At 44.0% G+C, this 16,600-nt stretch overlaps 2 protein-coding genes, 1 long non-coding RNA gene and 1 other non-coding gene across 5 annotated transcripts in view; 3 read left to right on the top strand and 1 right to left on the bottom strand.

Annotated features, from left to right (window-relative positions):
• Positions 1-735: 735 nt before the first annotated feature.
• Positions 736-7,682, bottom strand: OXA1L (OXA1L mitochondrial inner membrane insertase). 2 transcript variants are annotated; one of them, XM_035260073.3, is made up of 10 exons: positions 7,601-7,682; positions 6,957-7,166; positions 6,205-6,418; positions 2,587-2,730; positions 2,257-2,342; positions 1,911-2,075; positions 1,625-1,729; positions 1,356-1,518; positions 1,188-1,268; positions 736-1,102 (listed from the first exon to the last, which is right to left on the bottom strand). In XM_035260073.3, exons 2-10 carry the CDS (start codon positions 7,134-7,136, stop codon positions 960-962), a joined length of 1,281 nt encoding a protein of 426 aa, XP_035115964.3. In that variant the 5' UTR covers positions 7,137-7,166; positions 7,601-7,682; the 3' UTR covers positions 736-959. The 2 variants fall into 2 exon arrangements, with proteins under 2 accessions (XP_035115964.3, XP_035115963.3); XM_035260072.3 differs by having other exon boundaries at positions 6,957-7,118.
• Positions 3,438-4,103, top strand: LOC103795677 (myosin light polypeptide 6). The gene has a single exon (XM_009005734.5). It carries the CDS (start codon positions 3,456-3,458, stop codon positions 3,909-3,911), a length of 456 nt encoding a protein of 151 aa, XP_009003982.4. The 5' UTR covers positions 3,438-3,455; the 3' UTR covers positions 3,912-4,103.
• A 126-nt stretch (positions 7,683-7,808) lies between the features above and the next one.
• LOC144577368 (uncharacterized) overlaps positions 7,809-16,600 on the top strand; it is a 143,047-nt gene continuing 134,255 nt past the window's right edge. Inside the window, exon 1 of the long non-coding RNA XR_013521100.1 lies at positions 7,809-7,888. This is a non-coding gene — a long non-coding RNA (uncharacterized LOC144577368). The remainder of the gene's footprint in view (positions 7,889-16,600) is intronic.
• LOC118145396 (small nucleolar RNA SNORD41) lies at positions 15,054-15,122 on the top strand. The gene has a single exon (XR_004730513.1). It is a non-coding gene; the product is annotated as a small nucleolar RNA SNORD41 (small nucleolar RNA).

Raw genomic sequence — 16,600 nt, 5'->3', positions numbered from 1 at the left:
TATTGATCTGTTAACCTCGTGATCCACCTGCCTCAGCCTCCCAAAGTGCTGGGATTACAGGCTTGAGCCACCGCACCCGGTCTTCGGCTTTTTAGTAGAGACAAGTCTCACCACGTTGCCCAGGCTGGTCTCAAATTCCTGGACTCAAGTGATCCTCCCACCTTAGCCTCCTGAAGTGCTGAGATCATAGGCGTGAACCACTTTGCCCAGACCAGAACTGTCATTCTTAATTATCACTAAGCATTTGCATACATCTACTTCTTGAAATTTTTAAAATAACCTTGGGATTAAGAAATAAAATTACTTATTTAGAGACAATATTTATATTATATTGTCTTATATTTAGAGACAATCTCAAATCCAATGTGGATAGAACGACGTATGTAGAGGTTGGAAATTTAAACTTTTTTTTTTTTTTTTTGAGATAGAGTCTCACTCTGTTGCCCAGGCTGGAGTGCAGTGGTACAATCTTGGCTCACTGCAACCTCTGCCTCTTGGGTTCAAGTGGTTCTCCTGCCTCAGCCTCCCAAGTAGCTGGGACTACAGGTGTGTGCCACCACGTGTACCTGTTTTTGTATTTTTAGTTGAGATGGGGTTTCCCCATGTTGGCCAGGCTGGTCTCAAACTCCTGACTTCAGGTGATCCACCTGTCTTGGCCTCACAAAGTGCTGGGTATTCTTCAGTTTTCTGAAGCACACACTCATTTCCCTGTTCAATAAGTATGAGGAAGCAGCATGTAGTACAGAGGTTTACTAACTCTATGCATGGGAAGATCACTTGGCTACCCAGTGCTTTCTTATAAATATGAGTATAAGAGTGTGTCATGAAATCCGTTTTTAAAATGAACATCTCTGTGTGCTACAGTTCCTAGGACTGGGACAAGGACACAGTGTCAAGTCTTGTTTGAGGATGAATCTTTGAAGAGACAGAGTTCCTCCCAGAATGAGCAGGGAACATAGTCAGCCAAGTGTGTCACGCCAGGGATACTTTGACTTTGGTTTGCTGGTGCTGTGGGTGCTGCCGCTGCTGCTGGGGATATTGGGAGGGTTATTCTTTACAGGTTGTAGGAGTGGGTTGTGGGTAAAGGTCTGTCGTAAAGGACCTGAGGGGAGAAGAGAAAACACATCTCAATGAACAACAGAAAGGAAGAAACAAAAGACAGAATTTGGTCCGAAAGGACTATTTACCCTTGGCTGCTAGCTCCAAGTGATTCCGCATGCGTTGTTCACGCTCTTGCAGCTGTTGCATCAATTCAGCATTTTTCCAGCCTGTATAAAGAGGAGCAAGAGAGTCAGTCCCATTCATGTTTTTAGACCACTTTCCCTGGTCCTGTTTGATAGAGGACAAGCCCTTACCTCTTTTGAAGCTCTTTAGAAAGCCTTCCCGTGGAGCTAAATTGTCAGGGTTATGTACAACACGCTGGGGGATTTTAAGTACAGTGCGTACTGCTGGAATCCGGAGACAGGACACTTGGGCCAGGGAAAACAAATTGGAGGAGAGCCAGTATATAAACACTGCCTGTGTGAGAACACAGAGAAGGGACTCAGAAGCTGTATCCCTGGTCAGCTTGCTAGGTGGCTTGGTGGCAGAAGGCCTTGGAGCCAGCCCATTAAGCATTACGTACCGTGGGGAAATGGATGGTTATGGGAAAGGCTGCCAGGGGCATCACTCTGATCACATTTCTCATCCACTTAAGGTCAGAACTTTGTACACCTGTCTCAGCACCTAACTGCCAAAAGCAGCAGGGCGGAAAAGTTGGGAAAGCATGTCAGTTTCAGTGAATTTGTCTTAACCTCTTACCCATCAACTCTATTTCTTCAGCGAGTGAAGGATCACCATTCTGTACAACTACTTTACCCTCCAATCCCAGTTCACTTTGCAGGCCTGGCACTTGGCGAATCTAGGCTTACCTCAAGGACAACCCACATTGTAGCAGTGACTACCACTGGTAACATGAAGATGGGATCGGATACTGTGAGATCCTGGAACCACCAGAGGCCACCTGTCTGCAGGCTGGGCACAGGAAGGTTGGCCATCTCTCTCAAAGCCAGGAAGAAGGAGATAAAGATTGGGGCCTATTACACAAGATAAACAGTGTCAGCATGCTTTACCAGAGGAGATATTTTCATCACCCCAATACTCAAAGTCATGTATAATCCACCACCATTTGCTTTTTTTGGGGGCCTGGGGCACACGAAACACAGAGGAAATTTGATGGGTTCAGGATGAAATAAGGAAGGAAATGTTTTTGCTCACCTGAGTCAGAGGGAGAATTAGAGGTTTAAAGAAGCTAATACCATGCTTTTTCTGGTAAATTGACATCTCTGCAGAAGCCCTGTAAACTGTGAGGTAAGAGGAAATTAATGGTTGGGCTAACAGTGGAGGTGAACATCCTCATCACCTACCTGGCCTGGGAAATTTCTAACCAACTCTGGCCAGTCCCTAGGAGCACTGGACCCAAGAAACAGATAAACCAACTTTCCCAACTATGTCAACTTCTGATTTACATTGTTCCTTTCTCCCAGCAAAATGTTAGAAAAAGTGCAAATGTGGTCTTCTCCCACACTCATTCTGCAACTGACTCACACTCAGTATGGTCTCCAGCCAACCTGGCCTCTCTGATTCGAGCGGTAAACTTCTGGATTTCTGGCATGTGATTTTGATTCTTGACTGCCTCTCGCTGGCCCTTCACGATGACAGGAAAAATCAGGCAGCGGGCTAAGACTGTACCTGGAAAACACAAACTAGAATTGGAGTGAAACTAAAGCAGTTCTGCAGCTAGAAGGTTGAAGGTTTTTAGGTCCTTACTGAAGGGGTATTATTCTTGCCTTGTCCATACTGTGACTCATGCCTGAGTCCCAGAAGTAAGGTCAGGGGTATGAATTAGCTGCTTAAGGCTCAAATCAGTTCTCTGATTTGGCATCACAAAAGTATGGCATTAACTTCTCCAAGCAGATGATCAGGAATCCTGTTTGTTTCCTCAAACAAAAAGCTGACAGAAAGCACTTTCCTAGATCAATAGCTTCCAAACTTTTCTATGATCAGAAGAGCCTCCCTGTTCCATCACTGGGGTATGTGTAGCCCCAGTGTACCAAAAAAAAAAAAAAAATGTGGTGACCCTCACCCTGTTCAGAGGTACCTTTACAAAACTCTAGGGTTTCCAGGAATGAAGTTTGAAAGCCATTGTTCTAGAAATCCCTCGAGAAGGAAGTAATCTGGTGGCCTACTGGTTTAGTTCCTTCATTTTTCTCACACTTCAAGTTTCCTGGTCATTCCAACAAATACGACTAGGTTATAGGTTTAGGCTTTATCAACATTATGATGGATGATGTGGAGTGGAAAGAGAAGGGAGCTAAGGATAGAACCCAGACTATTGGCACTGAAGGAGTAGATAAGATAATTTGGAGATACAAAAGTATCATTAGAAAGACAGGAAGGAGAGCTGAGCAGTCAAGATGTGTGACTTCACCGAAGACCAAACCGCAGAGTTCAAGGAGGCCTTCCAGCTGTTTGACCGAACAGGTGATGGCAAGATCCTGTACAGCCAGTGTGGGGACGTGATGAGGGCCCTGGGCCAGAACCCCACCAACGCCGAGGTGCTCAAGGTCCTGGGGAACCCGAAGAGTGATGAGATGAATGTGAAGGTGCTGGACTTTGAGCATTTTCTGCCCATGCTGCAGACAGTGGCCAAGAACAAGGACCAGGGCACCTATGAGGATTATGTTGAAGGACTGGGAGTTTTTGACAAGGAAGGAAATGGCACCGTCATGGGGGCTGAAATCCGGCATGTTCTTGTCACACTGGGTGAGAAGATGACAGAGGAAGAAGTAGAGATGCTGGTGGCAGGGCACGAGGACAGCAATGGTTGTATCAACTACGAAGAGCTCGTCCGCATGGTGCTGAATGGCTGAGGACCGTCCCAGTCTCCCCAGAGTCCGTGCCTTTCCCTGTGTGAATTTTGTATCTAGCCTGAGGCTCCCTAGGCTCCCTTGTCTCAGCACCTTTCCCATCTTATCTCTCTTGGATGATGTTTGCAGTCAGCATTCACCAAATAAAACTTGCTCTCTGGGCCCTCAAAAAAAAAAAAAAAAAGGAAGAAAATCAGGAAAGATTATCATAAAAGCCAAAGGATCGGCTTTATTTTTCATTTTTTTGAGACTTGCTCTGTTGCCCAGGCTGGAGTGCAGTGGCGCAATCTCGGCTCACTGCAACCTCCACTTCCCAGGTTCAAGCGATTTTCCTGCCTCAGCCTCCTGAGTAGCTGGGACTACAGGCGCCTGCTACCACACCTGGTTAATTTTTGTATTGTAGAGACAGAGTTTCACCATATTGGCCAAGCTGGTCTTGAACGCCTGACCTTATAATCTGCCCACCTCGGCCTCCTAAAGTGCTGGGATTACAGGTATGAGCCACCATGCCTGGCAAAGGATTGATTTTAAGGTCTAAAGTGTCTGATACAGAAAGGCCAAGTATAATCAAAGTGGATTTAGCAATGATGTCACTGGCAGTTCAAATGAGATATTAGTAAAAGCCAGATTGCCGAGAGTCAGAGTAAATGGAAAGAAGTAGGCTCACTGGATGCAGAGCAATCTTTTATTTATTTATTTTTTTGAGTCGAAGTCTCACTGTTGCCCAGGCTGGAGTGCAGTGGCGTGATCTCAGCTCACTGCAACCTCTGCCTCCAGGGTTCAAGAGATTTTCCTGTCTCAGGCTCCCAAGTAGCTGGGACCACAGGTGCGCGCCACCACGCCCAGCTAATTTTGTCATTTTAGTAGAGACAGGGTTTCACTGTGTTAGCCAGGATGGTATTGATCTCCTGACCTCATGATCCGCCTGCCTCAGCCTCCCAAAGTGTTGGGATTACAGGCATGAGCCACTGTGCCTGGCAATTTTTGTTTTTTTAGTATAGATGGGGTTTCACCATATTGGACGAGCTGGTCTTTAACTCCTGCCCTTGTAATCCGCCTGCCTTGGCCTCCCAAAGTGCTGAGATTATAAGCGTGAGCCACTGCACCTGGCCCATGCAGAGCAATCTTTTAATTAACAGCTATCAAAAGAATGAAGCTGTCATTTGTGACAACGTGGATGGAACTGGAGATCACTATGTTAAGTGAAATAAGGCAGGCACAGAAAGACAAATATCGCCATATTCTCACTTATTTGTGAGACTTAAAAATAAAAACAATTGAAATTATAGGCGGAGAGTAGAAAGAAGGTTACCAGAGGCTGGGAAGGGTAATCAGGGTTGGGATGGTTAATGGGTTAAAAAAAAAAAATTAGAGTGTAAAAATTAGCCAGGTGTGGTGGCACGCCTATAGTCCCAACTACTTGGGAGGCTGAGGTAAAGAGAATCAGGAGGTGGAGGTTGCAGTGAGCCAAGACTGCATCACTGCACTCCAGCCTGGGGGACAGAGTGAGACTCCATTTCAATAAATAAATAAAAATAAAATAAAAAGTATAATTGGATTGTTTTTAACTTAAAGGATAAATGCTTGAGGGGATGGATATCTCATTCTCCATAATGTGATTATTAAACCTTACATGCCTATATCAAAATATATCATGTAGCCCATAAATATATACACCTACTAGGTATCCACAAAAATTAACAGCAGCAACAAAATATAAATAAGTAACAGCCATCAAAGAAAGAAGATAGGGTAGTAGGTAAAGGAGAACTAACAATGAAGGCAAGAATTTTCCCCCAACTAACAGGTGGATACGCTTGAGCATGTTTACATGTTCAGGGTAGGGCAGTAAGGAGGAAAACTTTGAAGGCACAGGAGAGGGAAGGGATAATTGATGGAGCAAAGTGGAGAAGAGACACAGAATTCAAAGCAGAGTTTTAGCCTTTATAACAGCAATTCGAGTGGCTTCCCAATTTGGGGGTTTAAGTGCCTGACCTGACCTTCTATTCTTCTAAACCAGGACAGCTTCATGACTGTTAATAAGATTCCCTTACTCTAGCCCCATGTTTGTATTCAAATATCTACTTCTTGAATCCCAGATGATCTGGTGGTTTTATAATGCTCTTTAAGAAATATAGGTAGAGTGCATCTAGGTATCATGAGCCTCTATCACTCACTTGAAATCATCTGCTTTTCTGACCCCAAAGCTTCCACAACTACTTCCTGAATCTATTCAAAGAATTGACATTGATGGAAGTTCTATCCCTAACCCATATCGACGATATATTCCCCTTACAGGCAGCAATGGCCCCCCACCAAGGTAGGCCCAGTTCAACATGCATAAATTCCAGTAAGTTCTGGATCAGTCCCACTGGGGTGTATGAACCCAGCCCCAGTTCAGTGAAGCTCGTTTCTGCAGCAGCTTGGACTATATCTGCAGTCTCTCCAGAAGCCACCTCAGGTCCTGCTGTGGGTGAGGGAGTTGCAGGAACAACAGGAGGGGCCTGAACCTGTGTGAAAAAAAGCCTTGTATAATATTCGGTAGAATGAACACATAGAAAGTGAGGCCCTCTTATGATAACCCAGTACTGGGTTCTGTTCTCTCTACTTCTTGTTCTTCCAGGTTAAACTAGTGTCCACAGAATTCAAGCTTAAAAAGGACATCTCATTTTTGTCAATAGGTAGGAAGAGAAGTTACTTTGAGTAACATTTCATGACTTCCCTTCATGCTGGGAAGTTATTTCTTATATTACTGTTTCCCAAACTTCAGTCATATGAATATCATGATTTTTGTCATATATTAATATGAAACAATTACTTTTCTTTGAGACAGCTCAGAAAACCATATAACATCTCTCTTGTTGTACTTTCCATCATTTCCCCACTGAAATGAAAATCCATCCCAAGCAGGTATGTTACCATTTTGGAGAGCTGTGTGAAACGTGGGCAACAACTCTGCCCTATATTCTTTCCCCTGCTCTCAAAACAAAATACGAAACCAATCAGGAAACACCATTCCTAATGTTGCACAGACGAAAGACCTCTTACCTGGACTTCTGCAAACGAGATGGTAGAGGTACTGAGGCTGCGGGGGCCGGGAGCCGCAAGGAAGAGGTAGTGTGGGCGACGGCAGCACGGAGCGGCTGGGAATAGGAGCCGCGCGGTCACCGGTTTCCCGAGCCATTGCGAGGGCCCTGCGAGGCTGTGGACCTGAGCGTGTAAAGGCATGATCGAGCCGCTTTACCGGGAGCAGAAATCCTAGCGTGGGGGCAAAGAGCATTCACTATGCTCACTCCAAGAAGCAGGTCGCCCGGCTGCTACAGGTGAGGAGATTGCTATTACCGTGCGCAGACTGCTGGCCCGAAGCCGTGCAGCTGGCGGCGCCTGGAGAACGAAGCTCAAAGCCCGGTTCCCCGCATCTCAGTTATCGCAGACCCACATCGGGGGACCCTGAGAACGAGGTTAAGGAGCTCTCGCCAGAGGCGAAGCCAGTTCTCAGGAGCTGACAACCAAACCATGCTGCTGAGCCCATAGAATGGGGGACTAACCCTCGCGTGTCTTCACACGACCAGAGGTCATGACACTCAGGTCCCGGTGTGCAAGTTTACTCACACCCCTAGCACGAGCTGTCCTGGGGCTTGGGTTACTGGGTCAGGGGAGCATCCTGGCGCTCAACCCCGAGGAATCCTTACCTGACGCCCGGGCTGTAGCAGGCGCAGTATTTCCCGGCGCCCGCACATCAATCTCATCGCCATTTTGACCGGAAGAGGACTTGCGTTTGCGCCTGCGCACTAAGAACCACAACCCCGCGAGAGGAAGCACTTTTGGAAGCGGGCATGTAGCCAGAGTTGTCGCCGCAGATCAGGTGGTAAAAGAGAACGGAGATTGGCGGCCATATTTGAAGTGGGTAAAAGTTGGTAAAGCAACGTTACCCATGAGCAAGCAGAGAGCCTTTTCTGGAGATTGAGAGGAAGAGCCAGGTTAGCTATCCTCGTAAGCTATCCTCGTTAGTGATGGCGTAAACCTGGGTAATTTTCCTCTAATGTCGCGATTGTTCTCTGATTTGTTAGGTTAAAAATAGCCTCAGAACAGTCTTGGCTGTCCTTGCGGAGGATTTTTATCCCACTCAATGATGTTCGATTCTTATTGCTAGGTAATATTGTAATCGCAGATCCAGTGAAATTTGAGGGTCGTCTAGAATCTAACAGAAATAAAGAGAAGGCAGCTTCTGGGAAGTATTTTCCTCCCAAATAAAAAGAAAAAGCTTCCAGAGGAAACTCCACCTTTCATTTTTTTTTCTGTTAGTGGAGTTGTGTGAGGACTGACCATGAGGGGACAAGTTTCGAGATGGAAAGCTCACGTGCGGAAGATAGTTGAAAGCAAAGATAGAAAACACCCGAATACTTGTTGATATCATTGAGCTGCTGTACCATGCCTGGAACCAGACATTATTATGTGTGGATTTAACTATGTGTAAGATAATTAAAGGTCTTGGCTAGGCGCGGTAGCTCATTCCTGTAATCTAAGCACTTTGGGAGGCTGAGGTGGGTGGATCATGAAGTTCTAGACCAGGATGGCCAACTTGGTGAAACCCCCTCTCTACTAAACAAAACAAAAACCAAAAAACTATCCAGGTGCGGTGGCATATGCCTGTAGTTCCAGCTACTTGGGAGGCTGAGGCAGAAATCTCTTGAACCCGGAGGCAGAGGTTGCAGTGAGCGGAAATTGAGACACTGCACTCCAGCCTGGGTGACAGTGAGACTCCATCTCAAAAAAGAAAAAAAAAAAAGATAATTAAAGGTCTTTAAGTGTCTATTGCTTGGGTGTTGTCTTTCTTTAAGTTAAAAGCATTCATCTCCAGAGAAGTAAAAAGTTACTGCTCAGAAAGGTGGAGTTGATTACATTTGAACCCTTGCAAAGTCTTTCCTTTTTAAAAAAAAAAAAAAAAAAAAGAGACGGGATTTCATCATGTTGGCCAGGATAGTCTCGATCTCTTGATTCGTGATCCGCCCGCCTCGGCCTCCCAAAGTGCTGGGATTACAGGCGTGAGCCACCGCGCCTGGCTTTGTTTGTTTGTTTTTTTACAAAGTCTTTCAGTGTGCAGATTACTTTCTAAACAACAAACTGTAGTTTCGAAAAGATACAATAACCTGAAATGATTTCAGTGACTGCTAATTTGGGACAAGTATGAATGTACCTGACAGATATGGCAAAAATAGGAGGCAAAGAAATATAATGCAGATTTAGTTATAATTAGTGGTTTATGCTAACACTTGCTTATGTTGGATGCTATCTTAAACATTAATAGATTTTTGATATGTAAACATTGATTATTCTTTAGAATGAGGATTTCTCCATGTTGGTCAGGCTGGTCTCGAATTCCTGACCTCAGGTGATCTGCCTGCCTCGGCCCTCCAAAGTGCTGGGATTACAGGTGTGGACCACCGTGCCCGGCAATTTATTGATTTTTTTAGAGATTACTTTTAAAAATCAGTACAGTGGCCAGGTCCAGTGACTCACACCTGTAATCCCAGCACTTTGGGAGGCCAAGGTGGGCGAATCACGAGGCTCACCTGCCTTGCCCTCCCAAAGTGCTGGGATTTGGTGAAACTATCTCTACTAAAAATACAAAAAGTTAGCCCTGCATGGTAGCACGTGCCTGTAATCCCAGCTACTCAGGAGGCTGAGGGTAGGAGAATTAATTGCTCCCAGGAGACAGAGGTTGCAGTGAGCCAAGACTGTGCCACTGCACTACAGCCTGGGCAACAGAGCCAGATTCTGTCTCAAAAAAAAAAAAAAAAAAAATCAATACAGTTAAAAGTAATTACAAATACACAGCTACAGAGCACTTTGCAGGGTGACTATCTATGGTACATTGCACTTTGGTGGCCCCAAATGAACCATACTTCCCAATATTTGCATCTTTAGGAGTTCTCTTCTCTGAGTCTGGCAGGTCCCTTAACTTGCTTTTATCAATAGAATGCGTCAGAAGTGATGCTGTGCCAGTTTGGTCCTATGCCTTAAGAAAGCCTGATAGTTTCTGATTTTGCATTCACGGGGAAGCCAGCTGCTGTGTGAGAAGTTTGACTTTTCAGACTTACAACCTGTGAAAAGCCCAACCAGCCATGTGAAGAAGCACTGAGGGTTGGGCTAACAGCCTCATTTGAACCCTCAGCTAGCAGTCATCACCAACTCTTGCCAGCCCTGTGAAGAAGGCCATTTAAAAAGTGGATTCTCAGCTGGGCATGGTGGTGCATTCCTGTAATTCCAGCTACTGAGGAGGCTGAGGCAGGAGGCTCGTTTGAACCCGGGAGGCGGAGGTTGTGGTGAGCTGATATCGAGCCATTGCACTCTAGCCTGGGCAGCAAGAGTGAAACTTAGTCTCAAAAAAAAAAGTGGATTCTCCAGCCCACTGGAACCACCTCAGGTTACTCCATGTGGAGCAAAGAAAGGCTATTTGAGTTCACATTGCAAAATTACAAGCAAATAAATAAAATGTTTTAAGTTACTAAGTTTTAGAGTGCTTTGTTGTGCAACAATAGTTGAAATGTACAGGCCAACTTAAGAGATACTGTGCGTTGGGTTCCAGACCACTACAATGAAGCCAATATCATAATAAAGTGAGTCACAGGGATTTTTTTGTTTTGCAGGGCATATAAAAGTTATATTGTGCCGGGCTTGGTGGCTCAGGCCTCTCAGCACTTTGGGAGGTGAGGCAGGTGGATCACTTGATCTCAGGAGTTTGAGACTAACGTGGGCAACATGGCAAGACCCTATCTCTTAAAAAAAAAGTTATATTTACACTATACTGCAGTCTTTTAAATGTGCAATAACATGTTTAAAAAACAGTGTACATACCTTAATTTGAAAATATTTTATTGCTTAAAAATATTAACGATCACCTGAGCCTTCAGCAAGTCATATTTTTGCTGGTGGAGGGTCTCTCCTCAATGTTGATATTCGTTGATTAGGGTGGTGGTTGCTGAAGGTTGGGGTGGCCTAAAATACAATGAATTTGCTGCATCAACTGACTATGCCTTTCATGAAAGATTTCTCTATAGCATGTGATGCTATTTGATAGGATTTTACCCACAGTAGAACTCCTTTCTTTTCTTTTTTTTTGAGACGGAATGTCACTCTGTCGCCCAGACTGGAGTGCAGTGGCATGATCTCAGCTCACTGCAGCCTTCGCCTCCTGAGTTCAGGCGATTCTTCTGCCTCAGCCTCCTGGGTAGCTGGAATTACAGGCATGCCACCACACCCGGCTAATTTTCGTGTTTTTAGTAGAGACTGGGTTTTTCCGTGTTGGTCTGGCTGGTCTCAAACTCCTGACCTGAAGTGATCCACCCACCTTGGCCTCCCAAAATGCTGGGATTATAGGCGTGAACCACCACGCCTGGCCAGTAGAACTTTCAGAATTGGAGTTCGTCCTCTCAAACCCTGCTGCTTTGTCAATTAAGTTTATGTAATATTTTAAATCTTTTGTTGTCATTTCAACAACATTCATAGCATCTTCATCAGGAGTAGATTTCATCTCAAGAAACCACTTTCTTGTCTAGAAGAAGCAACTCCTCATCTATTAAAGTTTTATCATGAGAATGTAGCCATTCGGTCACATCTTCAGGCTCCATTTCTAATTCTAGTTCTCTTGCTATTTCTACCACATCTGCAGTTAGTTACATCCCTCCATGAAGTCTTGGATCCCTCAACATCAACCTTGAGCATTGGAATCAATTTCTTCTAAACTCCTGTTAATGTTTATATTTTCACCTCCTCCCATGAATCACAAATGCTCTTAATGGCATCTAGGATGGTGAATCCTTTCCAAAAGGTTTTCAGTTGACTTTGCCCAGATCCATCAAAGGAATTGTAATCTATGGCACCCATAGCTTTACAAAATTTTTTTTTTTTGAGATGGAGTTTTGCTCTTGTTGCCCAGGCTGGAGTGCAGTGGCACGATCTTGGCTCACTGCAACCTCCGCCTCCTGCGTTCAAGCGATTCTCTGGCCTCAGCCTCCCAAATAGCTGGGGCTAGAGGCGTGTGCCACCATGCCCAGCTAATTTTTGTATTTTTAGTGGATATGAGTTTCACCACGTTGGTCAGGATGGTCTCAATCACTTAACCTCGGGATCCACCCAGTTCAGCCTCTCAAAGTGGTGTGATTACAGGCGTGCGCCACCACGCCTGGCTACAAAAATGTATTTCTTTTTTTTTTTTTTGAGATGGAGTTTTGCTTTTGTTACCCAGGCTGGAGTGCAATGGCGTGATCTCGGCTCACCGCAACCTCCGCCTCCTGGGCAATTCTCCTGCCTCAGCCTCCTGAGTAGCTGGGATTACAGGCACACACCACCACGCCCAGCTAATTTTTTGTATTTTGAGTAGAGACGGGGTTTCAACATGTTGACGAGGATGGTCTTGATCTCTTGACCTCGTGATCCACCCGCCTTGGCCTCCCAAAGTGCTGGGATTACAGGCTTGAGCCACTGCGCCCGGCAGGCTAATAGTCTTTTTTTAATTCTTCTGTGACTGGACTCCAACTGATAGTGTTATTGAGGATCACTTGTACATGATGAATTGCTTCTCTCTTTTTGCTGTCCCGATTCTCTGTCTTTCAACAGTTTGATTATAATGTATTTCAGTGTGAATCTCTTTGGATTTATTTGGAGTTTATTCAGATTCTTGGATTTGTAGATTAGTGTCTTTAATCAAATTAGGGACATTTTCAGCCATTTTTTCAAATAATATTTTTGCCCCTTTCTCTATCTCCTTTTTGGGAATTGTAATGCATATGTTGGTCTACTTAATGGTATTCCTCAAGTCCCTTGGTCTCTATCTGCTTCTCTCTCTCTCTTTCTTTCTTTCTCTCTCTCTCTACCCTCTCCCCTCCCCTCCGCTCTCCTCCCCTCCCCTCCACTCCCCTCCCTTTCCCTTCCCTCCCCTTCCCTTCCTTCCCTTCCTTCCCTCTTTTCTTTTCTTTCTTTGATATAGTCTTGCTCTGTTGCCCAGGCTAGAGTGCAATGACACAGCCTTGGTTTATTATACCCTCTGCCTCTGGGGTTCAAGCAGTTCTCCTGCCTCAGTCTTCCAAATAGCTGGGATTACAGGCACATGTCACCGTGCCCAACTAGTTTTTGTATTTCTAGTAGAGATAGGGTTTTGCCATGTTAGCCAGAACATGTTTGCCATGTTCTTGAACTCCTGACCTCAAGCAATCCATCTGCCTTGGCCTCCCAAAGTGCTGGGATTACAGGTGTGAGCCACCTCACTTGGCCTGTCTCCTTTTCTTTATTTCTCTTCTTTATGCTCCTCAGATTTGAAAATTTCAGTTGTCCTGTTTTCAAGTTCACTGATTCTTCTGTGTGTTCAAATCTGTGTTTGAGTTCCTATAGTCAATTTTTATTTCAGTTATTGTATCTTTCAGCTACAGAATTTGTTTAGCTCCTTTTTATAATTTTTGTCTCTTTCTTTCTTTTTTCTTTTTTTTTTTGAGATAGGAGTCTTGCTCTATCACCAGTCTGGAGTGCAGTGGTACAATCTTTCCTTTGTAGAACACAGGCAGAGTAGATTTTGCATAATTCTTTTTCTTTTTTAGAGATAGTGTCTCTCCCAGTTGCCCAGACTGGAGTGCAGTGTTGTGATCATGGCTCACTGCTACCTCTGCCTCCCAGGTTCAAGCAATTCCCCTGCCTCAGCCTCCTGAGTAGCTGAGACTACAGGTGCGTGCCACCATGCCTGGCTGATTTTTTGTATTTTAGTAGAGATAGGGTTTCACCATGTTGGTCAGGATGGTCTCAATCACCTGACCTCATGATTTGCCTGTCTTGGCTTCCCAAAGTGCTGGGATTATGGGCATGAGCCACTGTGCCTGGCCAATTTTTGTCTCTTTCCTGGTATTCTAATTTTGCTAACATACCATTGTCCTGTTTTCCTTTAGTTTCTTTGTCCATATTTTCTTTTAACTCTTTGAGCAAATTTGAATAATAGTTTTCAAGTCTTCATTTGGTAAGTCTAATGTCTGGGGGTTCTCAGAAATGGTTTCTGCCAATTAATTTTGTTCCTTTGAATGCACCGTGTTTTCCTGTTTCTTTGTATGCCTTGTAATTTTTGTTGAAAGTTCGACATCTGGCCGGGCACGGTGGCTCACGCCTGTAATCCCAGCACTCTGGGAGGCTGAGGTGGGCGGATCACCTGAGGTCAGGAGTCCGAGACCAGCCTCACCAATATGGTGAAACCCCATCTTTAAAAAAAAAAAAAAAAAGAAAATTGGACATTTGAAAAAACAGCTAACTCCCCTAGATTGGCTCTGTACTGGTACAATTCTTCAACACTGAGTGAGGCTTGCTTTGAGCCTAGAGATCAGCTAAAGTGAAGGCTTAAGGGCTTTTCTGAACAGGTGTCTTTGGTATTTATAGTATAGAATGTACTATAAAATGCCTGAGGGATTTATAGTATAGAAATGCCTGAGGAATTTAATGTCTAGAAATGGAGAAGATAGCTGTACATAACATAATTAAAGTACTTTTACGTAAGGTGTGTAATGAACAAAATACAGGCTAACTGAGGGTGAAATTGACGTGAGGCCATAACAGTCAGGGGACATTTATGAAGGAGGAGTATTGGTGAGATTTTGGTTAGTGCTTCCAGGCAGAGGGAGCAAGACAGCAGACCTGGAAGCAGCAATGAGTGGGTTATGTGGAGGACACTGTGAAGACTGGCCTGCAATAAAGTTTAACCTGTAATTCCTTTAAAAAGACTTTCATGTAGGGAATTAATCACAGTTATATTCATAGAGGTTAGTTACGGTGTGATTTAAAATAATGAACATTGGCCAGGTGCAGTTGCTTACACCTGTAATCCCAGCATTTTGGGAGGCCAAGGGAGGTGGGTCACCTGAGGTCAGGAGTTCAAGACCAGCCGACCAATATGGTGAAACCCTGTCTCTACTAAAAATGCAAAAATTAGCTGGGTGTGGTGGTGTGCGCCTGAAGTCCCAGCTACTCAATAGGCTGAGAGAGGAGAATCACTTGAACCATGGAGGCGGAGGTTGTATTGAGCGTAGATTGCACCACTGCACTCCATCCTGGGCAACACAGGGAGACTCTGTCTCAAAACAAAACAAAAACCCCTAAAAAGATGAAAATTGGAGGGAAGATATGACACCTGTGATTGTTGTGTGACACTGATTTCTCTTGTATTGGTACTGGCTGATCCCAAGGCGAGTTGAAAAAAGACAAAAATACATAAAAATAAAGAAAAATAGCCAGGTGCAGTGGCTCACGCCTATAATCTCAGCACTTTAAGAGACTGAGGTGGGCGGATCATGAGGTCAGGATTTCGAGACCAGTCTAACCAACATGGTGAAACCTAGTCTGTACTAAAAATACAAAAATTAGCTGGGCATGGTGGCGGGCACCTGTAATCCCAGCTACTCGGGAGGCTGAGGCAGGAGAATTGCTTGAACCCAGGAGGAGGAGGTTGTGGTGAATTGAGATTGTGCCACTGCACAACAGCCTGGACAACAAGAGCAAAACTCCATCAAAAAAAAAAAAAAAAAGAAAAAAGAAAAATAAATAAAATGATTAGAAATGGAAGCAATCTACATTTTAATCAATAATCAGTAGGGGAATAGAAATGACTTAGGCTATATTCATTTAATTGAACAATATGCAGCCATTTCCAAACATGTTTTTGATAAGATGGTAGAATGTTCATGACTAAATAAAAATGTTCATAATTACGTAAAAGAAGCAGAATATAAAACTATAAGTATGTTATGATGGTAATTTTGTGAAAATGAAAAAATATGCGTATCTTAGTAAAAAAGCCTGGAAGAAAATACTCCAAACATTTAATTTACTTTAATATAATTTATTTATTTATTTTCTGGAGACAGGGTCTCCCTATGTTGCCCAGGCTGATCTCGAACTCCTGGGCTCAAGTGACCCTCAGCCTCTCAAAGTGCTGGGATTGCAGGTGTGAGCCACCATGCCTGGCCTTCAGATATTTTATGATGGTTATAACTTGATGGAATTATTGGTGATTTTTATTTCCATCTTTATATTTTTCCATAATTTTGACATTTATTGTAATGATTTTATATATATATATATATACACATATATATATACACATATATGTGTATATATACACATATATATATACACATATATATACATATATATGTGTATATATATATGTGTATATATATATATATACACACATATATATATATATTTTTTTGAGATGGAGTCTTGCAGGCTGGAGTGCAGTGGCGCAATCTCGGCTCACTGCAACCTCTGCCTCCTGGGTTCAAGCAATTCTTCCGCCTCAGCCTCCGAGTAGCTGGGACCACAGGCATGTGCCACCACGCCCAGCTAATTTTTGTATTTTTGGTAGAGACGGGGTTTCACCATGTTGGCCAGGATGGTCTCAATCTCTTGACCTTGTGATCTTCCCACCTTGACTTCCCAAAGTGCTGGGATTACAGGCGTCAGCCACCGCACCCGGTGTGAGCCACTGCGTCTGGCCATATTTTGTTTATACTCCTAGATAATATTTGTATTAGTTTGCTAGAGTTTCTATACCAAAATACCATGCATTAGGTTGCTTATACAACAGAAATTTATTTTCTCACAGTTCTGGAGGATAGAAGTCTATGATCAAGGTACTAGTAGGCTTTTTTTTTTTGAGA

Source organism: Callithrix jacchus, chromosome 8 (assembly GCF_049354715.1).
Source record: "Callithrix jacchus isolate 240 chromosome 8, calJac240_pri, whole genome shotgun sequence".
In the NCBI taxonomy this organism is placed as follows: Eukaryota; Metazoa; Chordata; class Mammalia; order Primates; family Cebidae; genus Callithrix; species Callithrix jacchus.
The sequence above is the reverse complement of the archived record's forward strand: the minus strand, read 5'-3'. Positions and strand labels throughout refer to the sequence as shown.

Coding starts and splice junctions, on each gene's coding strand:
- LOC103795677 (XM_009005734.5), top strand. CDS start 3,456: ATGTGTGACTTCACCGAAGACCAAACCGCAGAGTTCAAGGAGGCCTTC.
- OXA1L (XM_035260072.3), bottom strand. CDS start 7,663: ATGGCGATGAGATTGATGTGCGGGCGCCGGGAAATACTGCGCCTGCTA. Junction 2,731..6,204: donor GTGGGGGGCCATTGCTGCCT/GTAAGGGGAATA, acceptor TGTGTTTTCCAG/GTACAGTCTTAGCCCGCTGC. Junction 2,076..2,256: donor TAATTCTCCCTCTGACTCAG/GTGAGCAAAAAC, acceptor CTTGTGTAATAG/GCCCCAATCTTTATCTCCTT.